This window comes from Capricornis sumatraensis, chromosome 3, assembly GCF_032405125.1.
Source record: "Capricornis sumatraensis isolate serow.1 chromosome 3, serow.2, whole genome shotgun sequence".
Taxonomy (NCBI): Eukaryota; Metazoa; Chordata; class Mammalia; order Artiodactyla; family Bovidae; genus Capricornis; species Capricornis sumatraensis.
The window spans coordinates 176433988-176456728 of record NC_091071.1 but is presented as its reverse complement, the minus strand read 5'-3'; the positions used below and the strand labels follow the sequence as shown (position 1 = coordinate 176456728).

Genomic DNA, 22741 nt, shown 5'->3' with positions numbered 1-22741 from the left:
GGAGACCTGGGTTTGATCCCTGGGTTGGGAAGATCCCCTGGAGAAGGGAAAGTCTACTCACTCCAGGAATCTGGCCTGGAGAATTCCATGGACTGTATAGCCCATGGGGTCACAACTCAGCGACACCACTCAGCGACCTTCACTTTCACTCTTTCACCGGCTTCCATCCCACAGATCAGTCTAAGCCCCTTCAAGCCTGCTGGAAAGGAGCTCCTTAAACCAAAGGCGGGGACTCGCGTGGGTGACGGAGAGCATGGGGCAGTCTCAGCCCAGCCAGGCCAGGGCCTCGCGTGGACCTCAGGTCTGGAGTCTGGGTGCATGTGAGCTCATGTTCCCAATCAGCTGTCACCTAGAGGCAAGGGCGGCGCGCTGCTCCTGTGTCTCTCACTATGGGCTCCTCAACGCCCTTGGAGGAGCCTTCGAGACAGAATTGGTCTGCCCAGGGTATGAGTCGGTCTGGGGAGAGGGCAGGCTGCCTTCTCTGCTTTTCATTCACTTGATCAGATTTACTCATGAAATCCACGCCGAGGGCTGAGCGCTTCATAGATTTAACACAAACCCTCCTCCCCCACTCACCCCTACACACAGCAGTTCACTCATCCTCATAACCTGGGCTCTCTTTCAAAGCGCCTGCTAAAGGGACACAGAACAGCAGATGCTTTTGAGATGCTCTGAGGTCAGCCCCACCAGTCCCCCTCCCATCCTGCCACCCACGCCCAACGCATCTATATAAAGCCAGGGCCGTAACACCTCCCCGGCCAGGACTCACTGGGCATGTGGGCTGTCACCAATGGGCCTCCTCCCCGAGAGCATGGTCTCCTCCACTAACACGGGGAACATCATCTTGTGGGGCGTCCCTACGAGCACCAAGGGAACTGCCCCACCACTGGTGAGCAGGAGGGTCAGGAGCCTGAACAGCTTGGAGTTTCAATGTAGACCACCCGCCTCACGAGTTGTATGCTTTTGACCCAGGGAACATGCCCCCTCGGGACTGGCTTCTTTGCTTGTAGGATGAGATGCCGTGCGAGCCCGCAGGGCCTTGTGAGAATTAACTCACCTTGAAATTCAGGTCGGAAGGAGCACCGCGTACATATGCCAGTGCCCACCTGTCCCACTCTCGCCACAGGTGAAACCTACAGCCTGCGTTCAGGATGTCAGGACAGCGCTCTTCAGGGACGGCTCTGGGCGAGGCCGGGCACGACCTGCAGGCAGTCTCCAGGCTGCCCCGAGGCTCCCCACTCGGCCCTCCTCTTTTAGCGTCACCAAGCTGCCCCCACCATGGGGAGGCCCAGACCGCCTTGCAGCCAAGGTCTCCAGTTCATCCTATTGAAACCGGATGCCATCCCCCCAGGGAAGCATCAGCCTAGCCATCGAACCCCTGTTCACAGCAACATGCTCACACTCGGTGAGAAGGAGTTTTATTAGTGCTGTCCACACTGGACACTGCATACAGCTGGTGTCAGCCCCCGAGAGCACACCCCCTTCCCCTGCACAAAGGGCAATGAGGGCATGGATGCTCAGAGCCAGGGAAGGGAGAGAAGAAAGTGCTGTGCGCGTGACTTTAGTGACCCCGGACACTTGACAGGCAGTGCGAGGGGCTCGCCCGCTTGTCTCACTCACAGACTCAAGTGGGACGGGGAGGGGTGAAAGGGTGGTGTGATGACGCCCCTGGGGTGTGAGCTCTTCAGTGGCGGGGTTAGGGCTAGCCTGGACAAGGCCCCAGGCTCAAGATGCTGGCTGCTACTTTTCCTTGGTGGGAGCCTCCGTGAGAAGCTGAGAAAACTGCAGGCCGGGATAGCAGCATCCTTATTGCTTCCTTTGGGGCTAAGACCTCTCCAGCTCAGCCTGGGCAGAGAACCAGCCCTCAGCCAGTTCGGGCCTCCGAGTTCCAAGTCAGGGCGCACTGCGTGCTCCCAGCGCCCTTTAGGTCCTGGGGCCCCAGGAAGGCTGCAGCTAAGCAGCCCTGTGTGCACCGTGACGGGGGAACAATGAATAGGCACCATTCCAAGTGCCCCTGCCAGCGACCTGCTCCGACCAGATTCCCGGCCTGTTAGGCAGAGGGCAGCCGCTGCATTCACTGCCTGTTATGCTGATCCACGTGCGCATACGTGGGAATCCGGCAGGTAAGGGACATGACCAGCCTGGAGACTCTTCCCGGGGAGTTGCGGGGTAAGCAAGGGGGAGGAAGACTGCCCCACAGCCTGCTCTCAGGCGGCTCCTCAAGGCAACTCTGCTCTCCCCTCTGGCCAGTCTTTCAGGCTCTGGTCCACAGGGACCCACACCTCGGGGGAGAGAGGGGGAGTGGGGAGAAGACAGAGACAGAAAAGCTGGAGGCCACGGACTTTGGCGCTTGGGCAGTGAGCTCTTCTCAGCCACACACGGGCTCACCTGGCTCCAGGGAAGGGACACGGCACCCCCGTCACCCGTGCCAGGGCGGGGCATGGGGTTGTGCGCCTGTGCTCCAGGCTGGCAAAGGCCACCCTCACACTGGACAAAGGCGGCCTTCCAAGGCTGGTGGCGGCCCCGTCACTACTCTTGTAAGGGCCCAGAGATGATAAACACCCCAGAAGCGGGGCAGGGTCCCCCCACACCCTGCCTTAGCTGTTGTACAAGCGCACCACCCGGCTGATCTCCTGCCTGCAGATCGGGCACCGCCGGGGCTCGGGCAGCGCGCGGTAGCACTCAGTGCAGGCGCACACGTGGCCGCACTCCAGGAAGACGCACGACCGGAAGTTGCTCAGGCACACGACGCAGGCGCCCTTCGGGCCCTCTCGGTCCTCCTCGGGACGGTCCTCCTCGGGACAGGTGCGCTCCCGGAACTCCTCCTCTGGCCGCCGCCGCTCGCGCCGCCGCCGCAGGTACTGCTTCCGGAGGAGGAAGAAGAGACTGGCGCAGGCGGCGAAGCCGAAGACCAGAACCAGGACCTTCCAGAGCCGGACGCTGGACTCCTGCCGCTGCAGCAGGCTGTCGAAGTCCTGGCCGCTCAGGTAGTACTGCATGCCCGGCCCCTTGGGGGGCTGCAGGCGCACGCAGCTGTGGTCCAGCACCAGCTCGCCCACCCCCGTGAGCGGCGCCCCCACCTTCAGCATCTCCTCCGTCTCCTGAATGCCCTTGGGCCGCTCCCCACTGAGGTAGTGGCCAACGACGTCGGTGAAGGACGGCGTGGAGGGGTGGAACCTCTCGTACACCGTCTCCAGGCCCAGGTCCACCGCGTCCAGGGGCTTCAGCACGCGCACAGCCACGCCCGCGCCGTCCTCATGGGGCACCAGGTCAAAGGGCACCGTGTTGGTCCTCTGGTGAATGATCTTGGAACAGTCGTTCCTGCAGGAATGAGGGCGCATGGTAAATCAGAGGACCGCAAACACCTCACAGCCAGACAGGGCTGGAGACCACCTGGAGGCCAGGGCAGGATCAAGCGTGAACCGAGAGCAAGAGAAGACGACAACAGACACCACACTCGTCCAGCGCCTCAGAAGAGGGAAGCGCAGGTTTTCCGGTTCTCTGGCCGCCTCAGTGGGCAACAAATGCCATCAGAGATCACCTCTACTCTTTTTATCTCCCTCTGCCCCTGTTAAGACAGATCGATTTTTATCTTAAATCCCTCAAAAAACTTAAAAACAGAACTACCATATATGACCCAGCAATCCCACTTCGGACCGTGGATCTAGAACTGAAATCTGGATCTGCAGAGAGATCTGTGCTCCCTGGCTCCCTGCTTAGTCACAGCAGCCGAAACACGGCAGCAACATCAGTGACTACCGATGAGGGAACCTAGAAAATGTGGTCCATGCATACAACAGGATGCTAGTCAGCCTTTAAAAAGACAAGAAAAGAAAAAGGAAATCTCGCCACATGCGACAACATGGTGAACCTGGGGGACATCAGCAAAGCGAGCTAAGGCAGCCACAGAAGGACAGGGACTGCAGGATTCCATTTGCATGGAGTATCTAATGTAGCCAAACCCATCGAGACAGAGCAAAACAGGGATTGCCAGGGGCTGAGGGAAGAAGAAAACGGGGAGCTGACGTTCCCCAGGTATAAAGTTTCAGTTCTACAAGACGAGGAAGCTCGAGATCTGCTGTACAGCCTGTGCCTGCAGCTAACGGTTCTGCGTTGCTGCACTTACAATTGTGTTAAAAGAGATCACAGGTTAAGCAGCCTTAATAAAAATTGAATTCTTAATTTTTTAAATTTTAATTATAATTTTTACAATAAAAATTAAGATAAAACTCCAAAACAGAACCCCCCGAGGACCAGTTGGAAAACTGGAACTCCATGTTACAGCATGGAGCACTGGAAATCATCAATCCATACCATCAGTCAGGGCTTCTCAACCCTTAGTGTGCATATCTACAGACTCCAGGTCCCCTACCCTGGAAATTCTATCCAGGCAGATCTGGAAGAGGCCAGGAATCTACCTTTGGACAAGATGCCTAGGAGACTGCAGTGGCAGAGATCTCAGTGGCACTGAGAGGCTGGTCTCCACCCTGTCTCAGGAAGAGCTTGAACACCTGGAGACAGGGCCAGGATGCCAGCTTCTCAGCTGGCCATCTTCGAGGTCTGGGCCCCTGGAGCAAGGATACGCACCAGAGGTGGGTTGTCCGGTTCCACACCATCTTGTGCTCCTGAAGCGTCAGCCGCTGAATCACCCCCTTGCAATTTTCCACAAACTGGCTGTTAAGCGTTTCTTTAACAGATCGAACAGCTCCTAAATGGAAACAAATTATTTTATTTCTGTAGAACTCTTCTGTCCTTTCCTTTAAAGTAATTTAGATTTTGTTTTTAGTCTGAGTCAGTTTAATTAATCAAAGTGATGACACTGTTATCGCCAGCAGTTATGCTTTGGGGGCACTCTGCTGAGCAGTTTACATGGATCACATCATTTCAGTGTTATTACCACCCTGTAAGGTATATTCTGGGCTTTCCTGGTGGCTCAGACAATACAGAATCTGCCTGCAATGCAGGAGACCCAGAGTTTAATCCCTGGATTGGGAAGCTCCCCTGGAAAAGGGAATAGCTACAGACTCCAGTATTCTTGCCTGGAGAATTCCGTGGACAGAGGAGCCTGGCGGGCAACAGTCCGTGGGGTTGCAGAGTCAGACACGACTGAGCAACTTTCACTTTCAGATCAACTTTCACTTTCAACGTATATCTTAGAGATGGGGCAATGGAGGCTCGGAAGCTGGGGTAATTTCCTCAAAATCATACAGCAGTAACCCAGGTCTTCCTGACCCCAAAGTCCAAATTCTGAACCCCCACCCCAAGGCTACAAAAGACCGTCAATGTCAGCCAGGAAGATCTGTATCAAACTTTGAAAGACTGAGTTATTTTTCATTTTACCAATAAATAAACATACCTTCAATAACAGCATAAGGCACACACTTCCCTGGAGCTTCTGAAAGAATACTCTTTAAGTCTTCACCCAAGTGGATTCTTTTAGCTCCCTAAATGGAAACAACAGATTGGACTGACTGTTCAATACTGACATGCTCAATCAAACAAGTGAAGAAAGAAAATGACTTTTTTTCACGTTGAGAGAATAAGGGAACCAGGCAGGAAGGTGACTAAGGACGGTCAGATTCCAAAGCTGTGTCCCAGCTTCACCATATAAACAGGCACCTTGTTTCCGCGACCTGCAAATGGGGCTGCCATGTACATCAGTTAACCAAACACACAGTCCTTTTCAGTTTCACGTGCTAAGATGAAAATATTAAAGGTACTAATCAATCTGCATACCGTCGACTGAATGTAATTTGATCTCTTCTTGATGACACAGAACCATGCATCCGAAGAGTTTACGTGTAAAAGCACGTAAACCAGCGCCCTGTACATGGCAGGGGCTTGGGCGGTGGTAGGCATTATCATCACCAGGCCCTTGTCAGTTCATGCTCTGCATCACACATTATAATAAAGCACTGCCTTTGCACTGTAGGGCGTGGCTTTGTGGACAGTGCTAAACATTATCCTCCACCTCCGTCTGCCTCCTTCCCTCTCATAAACAGCCGAGCACAGCCACCTCTGCCGCTCCCTTCCTCTCACAGTCCCCAGTTCTCCATTCCTTCCTGTTCTCATCCCAATCTGCTATACTTGGGAACCAATCAAGCCTGCTACTGCTCCATCAAAAGTAAGGTAAAATTAATAAAGCCACTGAACATTTCCTGAACCAGGCCCTGTGCTGGGGGCCAAGGATTCAGGGACAAATGAAGGAAACGGTTCCTGCTTTCAGGTATTTTCATCAACACCATCTTACGGATACCAGGCAAGTAACCTCGAAAGAGGTGAGTAGTACTGGATACGTATTAAGGTCCCTCTGAGTTTAAGCTGTTGCCACCCAGTAAACAACAGGAGCAAGGTCAATAAAAATTATTACCCACGTACACTGCGAAGGTAATAAAAACAACGGGCCGTAACAACAACTAACACTCAGGTTTATTTACTCGTTTATTGTCGGTCTCCCCCTCCACTGGGCTGTGAGCACAGGAGGGCTAGGGCCTTGCTGGTCTTGCTCACTGCCGTCCCCCTAGTGCCGAGATAGTGCCTGACCCATCAGTTCAGTTCAGTTCAGTCGCTCAGTTGTGTCCAACTCTTTGCGACCCCATGAATCGCAGCACGCCAGGCCTCCCTGTCCATCACCAACTCCCAGAGTTCACTCAGACTCACGTCCATCGAGTCTGTGATGCCATCCAGCCATCTCATCCTCGGTCGTCCCCTTCTCCTCCTGCCCCCAATCCCTCCCAGCATCAGAGTCTTTTCCAATGAGTCAACTTTTACCCATCTGATGAAGAAATTAGTGGATAACTAAGCACTTACATATACTACATTCCCAGCACTCTGCTAAGCATTTTAAATGCATAACCCCATTTAATGCTCATACCATCCCTCTGCGGTAGACATTATCATCCCCAATTACAGATAAGGAAACTGAGGCTCAGAGAGGTGAAGTAATTTGCTCAAAGTCACCTAAATAGTCAAGTATCCACCACAGGATGGTCTGAACATTTTTTAGAAGGAAAGGAGGTGAAATTCAGTCAGAAAGCCTGCGACTAAATCAAGCTTCAAGGCATCTATTGTGACTCTGGGCAACTTAATTTATCACAGTCTGTTTCAAAGCATGTAAAAGGTGGGGAAAACAATCTTACAGGATTTTCATGTGAAGTAAATGAAACTTAAGGTGTGAAAGAATCCAGACCAGGGGCTGGCACACAGTAGGTATGCAATAAATATGCATCCCCATCACTGTGAGAGATGTAAAAGGGTAAGACACAAACCCTAGTCCGGAATTTCTGTAATCAGATCAAGAAAACAGAGCTTAAGCTAGAGTCCCAACTGTCTTTCCAGGCAGGAGCTACTTATTTCATCCTCATTGAGGAACTAATTGGCAAAGCTTTTAAGGTCACCCAAAGATGGATCCCAGAGCACTCACTGCTTCAAAGGGTCCCATCTCTAGCCAACTTGATGCCAATGCGATTTCTGATTCAGAGTCAGAAACTGAAGTATCAATTACAACCACAGCCAATCATTTCAGAAGTAATTTAATTAAGCAGACAAGAAGGCAGCTGGAATCTCACCAGGCTGTGATTCACACCCCAAATTCAACTCCCTGGTAATTAGGTGCATTCCAAAACTCACACACTTGTTGCTAAGCTCTCAACGCATATTATCTGATGATAATGAAGCGTGTCAGGTTGAGGCATCCGTCTTCCAAATAAATGTCAAATTAAGTCCTGCTGTATTATGAAATTTCAGCCAGGACTTCCCTGGTGGTCCAGTGGTTAAGAAGCCACCTGCCAGTGCAGGGGACACAGTTCGATCCCCTATCCATGAAGATTCCCGCATGCCTCGAGGCAACTAAGGCGTGCGCTCCAGAGCCAATGCTCTGCAACTAGAGAAGCCACAGCAATGGCAAGCCTGCGCACTGCAACTGAGGGGAGCTCCTGCCCCTGCTCGCCACAGCTAGAGAAAGCCTGGCACGGCGTCGCAGAAATCCATCTTTTTTAAACAAGAAATTTCACCCAGAACAAATCCACAAGTATTTATTGAGTGTCTACTCTCTGTTAAGCATTGAGTTTGAACCTAGAAAGGAGGAAGGGTAAGGTCTCATTTCTGACCTAATGAGGTTCATCTCTCATGAGCCACTCACATATTCATAATAAAGCAATGTGGTCAACCAAAAAAAAAAAAAATTCTACACTCTGAATCAAAAGACCTAAGACCTAAGTTTAAGCTCCAAACTGACCTTTCCTCCGAGTTTCGACTTCTTGATTGGCAGGTTGGAGGTATCATTTCATCTACCTAAAATTACCGTGAAGCAGAACTAAAACCAAGATGGGAATATGTTGTGTAAATCGTCAGGTGCTGCATTAGAAAAGTGAGCAATATTCTTAAACGGCCATAATATAAAAAGCCAGAGTCTGCAGAAGCAAGGAGCTGTCCCCTCCCAGGCACCTGCACGCTCGCCTCAAATCCTCCTGGGCTCTGCTCAACTGCCACCCTGTTTAAAAGAGCAAACCTCCCTTTCTCCAGCACTCCCATTTCCCCTCTTCTCTGCACTAGGCTGTAGTTTTTATCCCCACGTGTCACACCATCTGGTTGGACTAGAATGCACTCTCCATGAGGACAGGAATTTGTCTGTTCCACCCAGGCTCGGCGCCTGGGGCATGGCAAGTGTTCAATAAAGATTTTTTTCGTCAACAAAGTGATGAAGTCAAGGTTTATTCTGAGTAACGAGAGGGACTTGGGGGAAAGGAGGAAGGGAAGCCGTTATCACGCGACCCGAACTCTGATCCTGGCTCCGGGGGGCCGGGCGACGCCCTCCCAGGGCCTGGTTCCTCTCTGGGGCCTCTTCCCGAGGGTGGAGCGGCCCACGGCAGGTCGGGGGGCTCACCGCTCCCCCGGGGCGGCATGGCCGGCTGAGGCCGGGCGGGCTCGGGCACTGACCTTGAGCTCCTGGGCGACCTGGGCCTTCTGCCGGTACACGGAGTACAGGAAGGCGGTGACCACAGAGCTGGTGCCCAGGAGGATGAACTGACCCAGCGAGGGCCGCCCTCCGCTCTCCATGGCTGCGCCGAGCCCTGGCGAGGCCGCCGCGCTAAAGCGACCCCGCAGCGCTCGAGCGAGCCCTCCGCCCCTCAGCCTCCCGCCACCCGGAACCACACCCCCGGAGACGGCTCCTCCCGGAAGTCCGCGGCCAGCCGCCCGCCGCAGGCACAGAACCCGGAACCGGAAGTGAGGAGGGGTAGGGCGGGCAACACAGACCGGAAGGTGCTGTTGCCAGGGTGATGGGCCAGCATCAGCTGCCTTCGCTGCAGTCGGGGATCCAGGAGTTGGCAGTGCGGAATGGTTTGCGGAACCTGAGCGATCTCTCGTCCCTCCGCGACCATTTCAACTCTGGCCGTAGTTGTATCGCTTGCGGTGCCACGGTTTCAGGCCTTCTGCTTTCCTGGGGTTATTATTATTGCAGGCGTTGTTCGATGACTCCGCCATTGGATGGGAAGGAAAGAACGTCTGGTAAGCATTTAGGGGGAGTACACATTTAAGCTTCAGGGCAAACCTTGGGTCTTGGCTTTTTTTCTTCAGCTTTAGAAGACAGGCCAGAGAGGTTAGTGGATGTGCTCAAAGTCACACTGCTACTGGAGAGGAATTTACCGGACTGCACAGCTTATTACCTCCAAGACAGGAGGTTAGATCACTAAAGTAACTCTTTAATCTGCCAGCACCACACATAACAACTTACTTTACTAATTTATAATTACAGCTACAACTGTTGTTTTCCAGTAGTCATGTATGGATCTGATAGTTGGACTATAAAGAAAGCTGAGCGCCGAAGAATTGATGCTTTTGATCTGTGGTGTTGGAGAAGACTCTTGAGAGTCTCTTGGACTGCAAGGAGATCGAACCAGTCCATCCTAGAGGAAATCAGTCCTGAATATTCATTGGAAGGACTGATGCTGAAGCTGAAACTCCAATGCTTTGGTCACCTGATGCGAAGAGCTGACTCATTTGAAAAGACCCTGATGCTGGGAAAGATTGAAGGCGGGAGGAGAAGGGGAGGACAGAGGATGAGATGGTTGGATGGCATCACTGACTCAGTAGATATGAGTCTGAGTGAACTGCGGGAGTTGGTGATGGACAGGGAGGCCTGGCATGCTGCAGTCCAAGGGGTCGGAAAGAGTCGGACCTGACTGAGCGACTGAACTAAACTGTGACAAAAAGTTTCACCAACATCAAACCACTTAATCCTCACCGCACAGTTATAGAGCAGATTTCAAAATGTTTTCTGATCTGTACAGCAGTGATTCAATATGTTTGCAGATTATACTCCACATAGGTTATCACAAGATAATGCCTGTAATTCCCTGTGCTGCACAGTATATCCTCCTTGCTTTTATATTTGGTGGCGTGTGTCAGCTAATCACTTAAGCCCTATGTCGTCTCTCCCGACCGCCCCCCTCCCCTTTGGTAGCCACAAGAGTATTTTCTGCCTCTCTGAATCTGTTTCTGTTTTGCATGTACCTTTATTTATATTGTTTTTAAATTCTACATATAAATGATATCTTACAGAATATGCCTTTCCCTGTCTAACTCATTTCATTAAGCATAATATTCTCTAGGTCCATCCAAGTGGCTGCAAATGGCAGTATTTCAGCCTTTTTTTAATGACTGAGTGAAATATCACAGCTTCTTAATCCAGGCATCTGTTGCTAGGCACTTGGGTTGCTTCCATGCCTTGACTATGCTCAATAGTGCTGCTATAACACTGAGGAGTATTTATCTTTTCAAATCAGTGTTTTTGTTTTTTTTCCAAATATATACCCAGGAGTGGAATTGCTGGATAACTTTATTTTTAATTTTTTGAGGAGGCTGCAAACTATTTTCCACAGTGGCTGTACCAATTTACATCCCCACCAACAGTGTACAAGAGTTCCCTTTTGTCCACGTTTTCTCCAACATTTGTTATTTGTAGACTTTTTGATGATACTCATTCTGACAGGCGTGAGGTGATATGATTGTTGTTTTGATTTGCATTTCTCTAATAATCAGTGGTGTGGAGCATCTTTCCATGTGCCTGTTAGCCATCTGTATGTCTTCTTTGGAAAAATGGCTACACAAGTCTTCTACCCATTTTTTGATTAGGTAGTTGTTGATGATGATATTGTTACTGATATTGTTTTATGAACTGTTTGTATATTTTAGATACTAACCTCTTGTCAGTCACATCATTTAAAAATATTTTCTCCCATTCCATAGATTGTCTTTTTATTTCGTCGATGGTTTTCTCTGCTGTGCACAAGTTTTAAGTTTAATCAGGCCCCAACTGTTAATTTTCGGTTTTATTTCTGTTGCCTCAGGAGACTTATCCAAGAAAATAATGCCACAGCTATGTCAGCGAGTGTTCTGTCAATGTCCTCGTCTAAGAATTTTATGGTTCTCATTCTTTTTTTTCCCCATGTTTTAAATTTTATTTTTTTATTGAAGGGCAATTGCTTTATAGAACTTTGTTGTTTTCTGTCAAACCTCAACATGACTCTACCATAGGTATACATATACCCCTCCCTTTTGAACCTCTCTCCCATCTCCCTCCCTACCCCACCCATCTAGACTGATCCCAATTCTCATTCTTATTGTTTAGGTCTTTAAGCCATTTGAGTCTGTTTTGTATGTGGTGCGGCATGCGTGCATGCTCAGTTGCTCAGTCCTTTCTGACCCTATGGACTATAACTTGCCAGGTGGAGAAGGGAGGGTCCAACACCAGATTTCTTTCTTTTTTTTTTAATTGTAGTTGATTTACAGTGTTCCCAGTGTACAGCGGGCTTCCCTGGTGACTCAGAGGGTAAAGCATCTGCCTCCAATGCGGGAGACCTGGGTTCGATCCCTGGGTGGGGAAGATCCCCTGGAGAAGAAAATGGCAACCCACTCCAGTATTCTTGCCTGGAGAATCCCATGGAAGGAGGAGCCTGGTAGGCTACAGTCCACGGGGTCGCAAAGAGTCGGACACGACTGAGCGACTTCACCACCGCCAGTGTACAGCAAAGTGATTCAGTTGTACATATATCTCCATATGTGTTCAGTGACACATATTTATCTGTTCAGTTACATGTGTATCAATTCTTTTTCAGATTCTTTTCCATTATAGGTTATTACAAGGTGTCGAATGTAGTTCCCAGTGCTAGGACCTTGCTGTTTATCTATTTTATGTAGAGTAGTGTGTATCTGTTAATCCCCCTTCCTAATTTATCTTTCCCCCACCTTTCCGCTGCATAAGTTTGTACTCATAAAAGATTGTCATTCTTAAAGCAGTTTGCTCTTAAATAGCTCTGCCTTTTTTTTTTTTTTTTTTTTTTTTTTGCCAAAGGCTGAAATCCTTCAGTAGCCAGGCTGGACTATTGTGACATTTTGAGATTTCCATCATGTGGACCTTGTTAGAAGTGATGGACGTCGGGCACTTTCAGCTACAGCCAGATGTCCCCAGGGCGCGGGTCTCAGCTCAGCATGACTGTCCTCATTGAATCACAAGTTAAAGAGGAGCCTCTGACTTAGAGAAAGTGAGGTTAAGTTCCCGAGAGGAAGGTGAGATGCCAGGCAGAGAATCCAGGAGGAGCAACCGGAAAGGGAGGGGTTTACTAAGGACAGCGCCACCGCTGGAAGCATTTCACAAAGTCCCTGAGTTCCCAGTGAGTCACTGGGTAAATGCCCTCGCAGGCGCTCTGTTCTGGTGAGACACTCGGCAGGGTCCAGGCACCAGGGAGATTTGAAAGATGAGACCTCCTGTGTTAATGTTGCCACACAGCTGCCACACAGCTGTGCCGAAGGAAATTTAAAAAAGGTTAACAGTCACATCAGGTCATCACTCACTTTGCTTACAGAGCTTTCCCATGGGAAAGCCTTTAACTTAATCATTATTAGGGATTATCAAGTGTCAGCATACTTTTAATGGCCATTTAACCCAGTGGAATGCAGGGATCGATGCAGGACATGCCCTCTGACCTCAGGCAGGGTGTTGGGGAGACCTTTTTCTTTTTCTAATGAGGTAAACCCCATCGCATCCCCGGGTGACCACAGAGCTGTTTGCTGCCACTGTAAGTCTGCATCCTCTAAAAGTTCATAAATAGAATCACATGGTATGTACTCTCTCTTCTCTGGCTTCTCTCAGAATAATTATTTTGATATTTATCCATACTACTGCATGTCAATAACAGTTTATGCCTTTTTTTTTTTTACTGCTGAGTAATGTTCCATTGTAAAAATATATCACAGTCTGTTTATTCATTGACCTGTTAATGGACATTTGGATTGTTTCCAGTTTTTAACTATTACAAATAAAGCTGCTTTGAGCATGCATGTCTAAGTCTGTGTGTGGATAGATGCTTTCATTTCTCTTGGGTAAATTCCTCAGACAGGAATGGCTGGGTCATGCATCAGATGTATATTTAACTTTAAGAAACTACCTAGAAGTTGCCCAAAACGGTTGCACCACTGTACATTCCCACCAGCAGTGGGTGAGAATCCCACATCCTTCACATCCTCAGCAATATTTGGTATAATCAGTCTTTTGATTTTAAACATCCTGATACAGTGGTCCCCAACCTTTTTGGCACCGGGGGCCAGGTTCGTGGAAAACAATTTTTTCCACAGATCCAGGAGGGACGTTGGTTTCAGGATGATTCAGACAGATTTCATTTATTGTGCAATTAATTTCTATTATTATTACAGTCCATGGGATTCTCCAGGGCAGAGTGCTGGAGTGCGTAGCCATTCCCTTTGCCAGAGGATCTTCCCAACCCAGGGATCAAACCCACATCTCCCTGTGGGCAGATTCTTTACTAGCCGAGCCACCAGGGAAACCCAAGAATACTGGAGTGCGTAGCCTATCCCTTCTCCAGGGGATCTTCCTAACCCAGGAATTGAACCGGGGTCTCTTGCATTGCAGGCAGATTCTTTACCAACTGAGCTTTCAGGGAAGCCCATTATTATGTACAAAAAAGATCTTCATGACACAGATAATCACAATGGTGTGATCACTCGCCTAAAGCCAGACATCCTGGAATGTGAAGTCAAGTGGGCCTTAGGAAGCATCACTATGAAGAAAGCTAGTGGAGGTGATGGAATTCCAGTTGAGCTCTTTCAAATCCTAAAAGATGATGCTGTGAAAGTGCTGCACTCAATATGCCAGCAAATTTGGAAAACTTGGCAGTGGCCACAGGACTGGAAAGGGTCAGTTTTCATTCCAATCCCAAAGAAAGGAAATGCCATACAATGCTCAAACTACCGCACAATTGCACTCATCTCACACGCTAGTTAAGTAATGCTCAAAATTCTCCAAGCCAGGCTTCAGCAAAACGTGAACCATGAACTTCCAAATGTTCAAGCTGGTTTTAGAAAAGGCAAAGGAACCAGAGATCAAATTGCCAACATCTGCTGGATCATGGAAAAAGCAAGAGATTTCCAGAAAAACATCTATTTCTGCTTTATTGACTATACCAAAGCCTTTGACTGTGTGGATCACAATAAACTGTGGAAAATTCTGAAAGAGATGGGAATACCAGACCACCTGACCTGCCTCTTGAGATATCTGTATACAGGTCAGAAAGCAACAGTTAGAACTGGACATGGAACAACAGACTGGTTCCAAATAGGAAAAGGAGTACATCAAGGCTGTATATTGTCACCCTGCTTATTTAACTTATATACAGAGTACATCATGAGAAACGCTGGGCTGGATAAAGCACAAGCTGGAATCAAGATTGCCGGGAGAAATATCAATAACCTCAGATATGCAGATGACACCACCCTTATGGCAGAAAGTGAAGAACTAAAAAGCCTCTTGATGAAAGTGAAAGAGGAGAGTGAAAAAGTTTGCTTAAAACTCAACATTCAGAAAACTAAGATCATGGCATCCTGTCCCATCACTTCATGGCAAATAAATGGAGAAACAGTGGAAACAGTGGCTGAGTTTATTTTGGGGGGCTCCAGAATCACTGCAGATGGTGATTGCAGCCATGAAATTAAAAGACGCTTACTCTATGGAACGAAAGTTATGACCAACCTAGACAGCATATTAGAAAGCAGAGACATTAGTTTGCCAACAAAGGTCCGTCTAGTCAAGGCTATGGTTTTTCCAGTAGTCCTTTATGGAAGTGAGAGTTAGACTATAAAGAAATCTGAGTGCCAGAGAATTGATGCTTTTGAACTGTGGTGTTTGAGAAGACTCTTGAGAGTCCCTTGAACTGCAAGAAGATCCAACCAGTCCATCTTCAAAGAGATCATTCCTAGGTGTTCATTGGAAGGACTGATGTTGAAGCTGAAACTTCAATACTTTGTCCACCTGATACGAAGAGCTGACTCATTGGAAAAGACTCTGATGCTGGGAAAGATTGAAGGCAGGAGGAGAAGGGGAGGACAGAGGATGAGATGGTTGTATGGCATCACTGACTCAATGGACATGAGTTTGGGTAAACTCTGGGAGTTGGTGATGGACAGGGAGGCCTGGTGTGCTGCAGTCCATGAGGTTGCAAAGAGTCGGACACGACTGAGCAACTGAACTGGTACTGATTATTATTACATGGTGGTGTATAATGAAATGGACCACTACCATAATGCAGAATCTGACAGGAGTCAGAACTCAGGTGGTGATGAGCGACAGGGAGAGGCCATGCATACGAATGAAGCTTCCCTTGCTGGCCTCCTGCTGACCCCTGATGTGTGGCTCAGTTCCTAACAGGCCGTGGACCGGTACCATTCCAGGGTCCAGAGCTGGGGACCCCTTTTCTAGTAGGTATGTAATGACATCCCATTGTGGTTTTAATTTGCATTTTTCTAATAATTAATTACATCAAACATCTTTTATGTGCTTGCTTGCCACCCACATATCTTTGCGAGAGAAGTATCTGCTCAAATCTTTTCCCTATTTTTTAAATTGAGTTGTTTTGTTTGCTAATTATTGAGCATTCTTTGTATATTTTGGATACAAATCCCTTACAACATATGTGATTTGCAAACATTTTCTTCAGTATTGTGGCTTGACTTCTCATTCTCTTTGTCTTTTGAAGAGCAGAAGTTCTTGATTTTTATGAAATCCAGTTTGTCAGGTTTTTTTTTTTAATGTATCATGCTTTCAGTATTGCATTAAGAAGTCTTTGCCCAATCTAAGACCACAGTCATTTTTCTCCTAGGTTTTCTCCCAAAAGTTTGATAGTTTTATGTTTTACATTTAGGTCTGTGATCCATCTGAAGTTATTTTTTCCTAGTTATATTGAGAAATAAATAAAACATCCGTTACTGTGTAAGTTTAAGGTATAGAGCATGATGATTTGATTTATATATACTGTGAAATGATGACCACAACAGATTTAGTTAACATCCATCATCTCCTATAGATACTAAAAGAATTTTTTTTAATTATCTGTGTGATAAGAACTCTTAGGATCTGCTATCTTAACCACTATCTATCACAGAAGTTAATTTTTGTATGTGGTGTGCCAAGCACCGCCCTTTCCATGCCATTCTCCCATCTGCCTACAAACTGGTTAGGTGCTTTATTTTAGGTCATGCGGAGTGGCAGGTGGGATCTTAGTTCCCCAACCACAGATCAAACCTGTGTCCTCGGCATTGGGAGCACCAAGTCTTAACCACTGGACTGCCAGGGAACCTCATTAGGCATTACTTTCCTCCCCACTTTACAGATGGGGATCACTGAGGTGAAGCCACAGCTCACACAACTCTCTCTTTCTCCAGAGCTCCATGCCCGAGCACTAAACTCTACCGACTTTCCCCTCATTCATGGTGTTTGGCCCTAGAAACTGCTTGTTGACAGGAAGGAGTCATTCCCGACCCTGAACCACACACATTACTCCTATTCGAAGAATTAGTCATGAACAGTACATTTGGGAAACCCTAGAAGACAAGATTCCACCGAGAAAAAGGGAAACAAATTGTAAAATAATCTCTAAGAGTCCTTCACCTCCCTCTTTCTATCTCTGCTATTTTCCCCCTGCTGCTGCTGCTGCTAAGTTGCTTCAGTTGTGTCTGACTCTGTGCGACCCCAGAGATGGCAGCCCACCAGGCTCCGCCATCCCCAGGATTCTCCAGGCAAGAACACTGGAGTGGGTTGCCATTTCCTTCTCCAATGCATGAAGGTGAAAAGTGAAAGTGAAGTCGTGTCCAACTCTTCACGACCCCATGGACTGCAGCCCACCAGGCTCCTCCGTCCATGGGGTTTTCCAGGCAAGAGGACTTGAGTGGGGTGCCATCGCCGACTCCGATTTTCCCCCAGGAACAGGTGCGATCAGCGCTGCAGTGGATACGTTCAGCCACAGCGGGGCAGCAAGAGCACGGAATGCAGAAGGCAGTCAGGAAGCAGCGAGGGCCTAGGGCCTAGAGAAGGGAGATGAAGGAATAATGGCCCATTGTCAGGAGATTTAAGGGGAACCCTGAGGCTAACTGTGGCCCCACAAGGGGCTGTGTCAGGGGCCCAAGTAAGCCCCAGGCCCTGTGACTACCTCTGCCTCCAGCCCCACCTGGGAAATGCCGAATCCTCATCCCTGCACCCTCACCCCCTCCCCTCCCACCCCCCATTCACCCACCCTTAACACCCACCCACCCTTAATTATTAACAGCAGCTGTAGCTCAGTGTATAAGGACAGGATGACTCAATTCAGGCTTGGGAGTCAGGTGCCAGGGCTCTTCCATCAGCTTGTTGGTTTACTGACCATGCGATTGCCGTCAAGTCCAGCACCTACCTGAGTCTCAGTTTCTCATCTGTAAAATGGGAAAATAGGAGTAGATGATTCCCCCTGGTGTCTTCCAGCAGGAGTTCTAGTCAAGAGGCTTGAAAACTGCAGGAAGAGGGACTTCTTGGGGTCTAGTGGCTAAGACTCCACGACTGCAGGGCACTAGGGTTTGGTCCCTGGTCAGGGAACTAGATCCCGCCTGCTGCGAGGAATACTGAAGATCCCACGTGCTGCAACTAACACTCAGCAAATACATTTTTTATAAAACTTTAAAAAATAAGTAAAAAATGAAGGAAGAACCATTCTCCTCCCCAGTTTGAAAAACCATCTGATATTCTAAGCCTTAGTTTTCTCAGCGGAAAAGGGAGGATAACGTTCCTGCTTTCTGCACAGGACTACTGTTGGCCCAGATAAGCTGATGTACGGGAAACTGCTGGAGATATATTAGGACATCTTCTCTTTTTAATTAGTTTGTGTTCTTGGCTTGCAGGACATAGGCAAAGAAGTGAATCAATGTGAATGATTCTTGTTTCTTAACTAGTTGAATCTGGTCCTTTGGTAGGTTAATAGTATAGTTGGAGGCACCAGGTAAAAAAATTCAAAATTTAGTAATAAAACTACTGCTGAATGCTGCAAAGGTCCATCTACTCAAAGCTATGGTTTTCCCAGTAGTCATGTATAGGCATGAGAGTTGGACCATAAAGAAGGCTGAGCACTGAAGAATTGATGCTTTTGAACCATGGTGTTGGAGAAGACTCTTGAGAGTGCCTTGGACTGCAAGGAGATCCAACCAGTCCATCCTAAAGGAGATCAGTCCTGGGTGTTCATTGGAAGGACTGATGTTGAAGCTGAAACTCCAATACTTTGGCCACCTCATGCGAAGAGCTGACTCATTTGAAAAGATCCTGATGCTAGGGAAGATTGAAGGCAGGAGGAAAAGGGGACGACAGAGGATGAGATGGTTGGATGGCATCACCAACTTGATGGACATGAGTTTAAGCAAACTCCGAGAGATAGTGATGGACAGGGAAGCTTGGCATGCTGCAGTCCATAGGGGTCACAAAGAGTCGGAGATGCCTGAGGGACTGACAACAACTGCTGAGAAGCAAATATGACTACTCAGATGGGGCTTCCCGGGTGGCTCAGTGGTAAAGAATGTGCCTGCAACGCTGGCAACAGAGGAGCTCTGGGTTCAGTCCCTGGGTGGGGAAGATCCTTTGGAGGAGAGCATGGCAACCCACTCCAGTATTCTTGCCCAAAGAATTCCACGAACAGAGGAGCCTGGTGGGCTACAGTCTGGGTCACAAACAATCGGACACAACTGAAGAGACGGAGCACGCGTGCACACACACAGTCTTCAGATACAGACAGCATAGAAGACACACACGGTCCTCAGATGCAGACAGCATAGAACACACGCACGGTCCTCAGATGCAGACAGCATAGAAGACACACACGGTCCTCAGATACAGACAGCATAGAAGACACGCACGGTCCTCAGATGCAGACAGCATAGAAGACACGCACGGTCCTCAGATGCAGACAGCATAGAAGACACGCACGGTCCTCAGATGCAGACAGCATAGAAGACACGCACGGTCCTCAGATGCAGACAGCATAGAAGACACGCACGGTCCTCAGATACGAACAGTATAGAAGTTTGGAGCAGAGAGACATTCCCCGTAGGCTCAGCGGGCAGGGAATATCTGTAGTAGTAGCAATTACTGAACTACCTACGACGTGCCAGGTACTGACAGAAGTATTTTACATAGAAAATCATAAGTCTTTGATTCGAAGGGATTTTAAGGATCATCTTACAATACCTGTAACTATATATCTGTCTGTATAATTCTTCACTCAAGGCCCATCTCCCCTGCTAACCTCTAAGCTGAATGACCCCAGGAATATTGTGTCTTGTTAACTCTACATCCTCAGTATTGAGCCCAGTACCTAGTATATAGTAGGTGCTCAGTAAACAAATAAACAAAACCAGTCCAAACTCACTCCCAATAGGCGAAGCCTTTCTACATTGACCCAGAGATGGTCACCCAGTCTTTGCTTGAATGGTTTCTTTGCCCCTGGTTCTACTTTCTTGAGCTTTTGTCCATTTTGAGAGAGAGGCTGAATATAGAGTCCTAATGCACATCTCAGCAACATCATTTGGCTTCTGCAAGTCATTAGCCTACCTAATTCTGATGGAAGGAAGGAAAGAAGTTTGGTGGCTAGAAAGGGTGTAGGGTCAAATGAAGAGCTTTTCCCAGTGGTGGAAGGGAATTCTCTATGCGCGAGGCAGATGGAACCGGAAGAGAGAACAGACTGTCGGCACTGGGGAGGAAGGGACCAATAAAGGACCCACTGTGGGACCTTGTGTGGCAGGGTGGCTGACCTTGGTTCAGTCCCAGCCAGTCATGATGGTCTCCTCCTTGCCAGAGACTGGCTTGGGAGTGAACACATGATTCAGTTCTGTTGGGAGAGAAGGTCTGTGGAGGGGCTTCAGGGAAGTCCTCTCTTAAGAAGCACAGGCTAAGAGATGGTTCCTTTTATTCCCCTGACAAAGGCAGGAGTTAGTACTTCTGGCAGGCACAGCTGGTTCTGGTCCCACTAGTTTCAAGAAAAATTCTGGAACTGAGTCTCATGGACTGCCTTGGCTCACATATCCATCCCTGAGCTAATCACTGAAGCCAGGGGAGGCCAAACACCAGCTAGTCAAGAAAAGAGCAAAAAACTGGCTTGAAACTCAACATTAAATAAACTAAGATGATGGCATCCTTTCCCATCACTTCATGGCAGACAGAAGGGGGAAAAGTGGAAATGTTGACAGATTTTACTTTCTTGGGTTCCAAAATCACTGCGGACAGTGACTGCAGCCATGAAATGAAAAGACCCTTGCTCCTTGGAAGGAAAACTATGACCAACCTAGACAGCATATTTAAAAAGTTGAGACATCACTTTGCCCACAAAGGTCCATATAGTCAGTGCTTTGGTTTTTCAAGTAGCCATATACAGATGTGAGGGTTGGACCATAAAGAAAGCTGAGCACTGAAGAAATGATGCTTCTGAACTGTGGTGCCAGAGAAGATTCTTGAGAGTCCCTTGGACAGCAAGGAGGTCAAACCAGTCAATACTAAAGGAAATCAACCCTAAATATTATTGGAAGGATTGACACTGAAGCTCCAATACTTTGGCCACCTGATGTGAAGAGCCAGCTCATTGGAAAAGACCCTGATGCTGGGAAACATTGAAAGCAAAAGAAGAGGGAAGCAGAGGATGAGATGTTAGATAGTATCACCCATTCATTGGACATGAATTGAAGCAAACTCAGAGAGATAGTGAAGGACAGAGGAGCCTGGCATGCTACAGTCTATGAGGTCGCAAAGAGTCAGACATACTTAGCAACTGAACAATAAGAGCAAGCCAAGAAGAAATGACACAGTTCAGTTCAATCCAATAAATAACAGTTGAGCTCCTTCTATGTAACAAGCACTGTTCTGGGCGCTGTTCCCTAAGGAAGGAAGGATGACTTCTCAGCATCCATTCTACCAACCATAAGACAAGTTAGAGAGATAGGAGCTCTGAGGTTACAAATGATATCTGAACAAGTTATAATCAACACAGTCATGTTCCCTAATTCGTGGCTTGTGTTACCAAGCCAGTTGTTGGCAGCCGTGAAATGGGCCACGGTTTACTTTCTTAGCCTAGAAACCTACTGATGTTGACCCAGTTGTCTGTGTTCTTCAGGCTATGCCTGTTAGTATTTAAATGTATTTGGCTAAGTTAATCAAATGATATGTTTCTAGCTTGCAATGACAAAATATAAGCAGAGTTTTTATTAGCCAATAATTCATTCAGTCACAAGTCATTGAAGCTTAACTCAGGCTAAAGACTAAGGCACACCCGGGAGGAGTCTAGGGTACAAATTCAAGGGTGCTCATTCTCAGGAGCATACAAGCAAGCCTGCCTGGCTGCAGTCCTAGTCAGACCCAATTCAAACTAGCTTAAGCCAAAATAGAAAATTATAGATGAATATTCTAAGCAGAAGAAGCACATGGTGAAGCTGGTCTCTAGCACACATGGATCCAGGGCTCAAACGCGCCAGTATCTGCTGATTCTCTCTTTTTCTCCCCTTCCTCTCTCCCCTCTCTGTTCTTCTGCTTTTCTCTGCCTTTTCACTTCAGTCTCTCACCACCATTAGTCTTTCTCCTTTCAGTTAGATCACAGTTGCAAGCAGCATTAGACTAAGGTCTTCATTTTGCAAGGAAAACTGGGACAGATGAGGCAAAGAGGGGGACCATGAAGGGGAAAAAAAAATCTCAGGGAAGACTTCCCATTGGCTATCGTGGGTCACATGTCTGTGTCTGGACCAATCACTGTGGCCAAGGCTAATATAATTGCCTGATCTGGGACATGTGCTCACCCCTGTGGTCTAGAGGCTGAAGGTTGGGACCAGAAGAGAGGAGGGTCTGATGGGCAGACAAAGACAACTCTTGGTATTTTAAATCTGAGACACTCTAGTCTTTGTTATTTTTCTACTGAAACAATTATTTTTAAACAACACAGCTTGATAACCTGAGGTTTCTAAAAATTGCACCAACTGAGTTACAGAAAAGTAGATACCACCCCTGATCAGGAAGAGGTAGTGGCAACAAAGACTGAAAAGATACATTAGAGCCAGATCATGGAGGTCCTTTCATTATTTCAGTAAAGCTGTGTCCAAAGCCTTAGGTGCCAGGAACTGTGGAGTTTGAACTCTCTTCTGTAAGCAGCAAGGAGCTTTTGAGCAGAGGCATGTCAGAGTAAGAGAAACTGCTGAAAAGTCACCAAACAATGTGACCGTCAGCTGTCGAGGCTGGAAGAGAAACAACACACCCATGTGCTAGAAAGGACTGCAGATAAATCTCTGGCTCAAATCTGAGGGAGAGAAGGCAGGGAAAGACCACTAAGGCAACCCGTCAGCTGAAAAAAGCCAAGTATCTTCAGCATTTCCCACCCAGCAATCCCTTGGTCTGTGAGCAGTT

At 48.0% G+C, this 22741-nt stretch overlaps 1 protein-coding gene across 1 annotated transcript; it reads right to left on the bottom strand.

Annotated features, from left to right (window-relative positions):
• Positions 1–1441: 1441 nt before the first annotated feature.
• Positions 1442–9135, bottom strand: MUL1 (mitochondrial E3 ubiquitin protein ligase 1). The gene is made up of 4 exons (XM_068968568.1): positions 8938–9135; positions 5357–5444; positions 4588–4708; positions 1442–3321 (listed from the first exon to the last, which is right to left on the bottom strand). Exons 1-4 carry the CDS (start codon positions 9055–9057, stop codon positions 2598–2600), a joined length of 1053 nt encoding a protein of 350 aa, XP_068824669.1. The 5' UTR covers positions 9058–9135; the 3' UTR covers positions 1442–2597.
• Positions 9136–22741: the final 13606 nt, after the last annotated feature.

Excerpts from the sequence above, each read along its gene's own strand:
- MUL1 (XM_068968568.1), bottom strand. The coding sequence starts at position 9,057 with ATGGAGAGCGGAGGGCGGCCCTCGCTGGGTCAGTTCATCCTCCTGGGC. Across the intron at positions 4,709-5,356 it reads GCCTTATGCTGTTATTGAAG|GAGCTGTTCGATCTGTTAAA; the intron begins GTATGTTTATTT and ends GTTTCCATTTAG. Across the intron at positions 3,322-4,587 it reads AACCGGACAACCCACCTCTG|GAACGACTGTTCCAAGATCA; the intron begins GTGCGTATCCTT and ends TCATTCCTGCAG.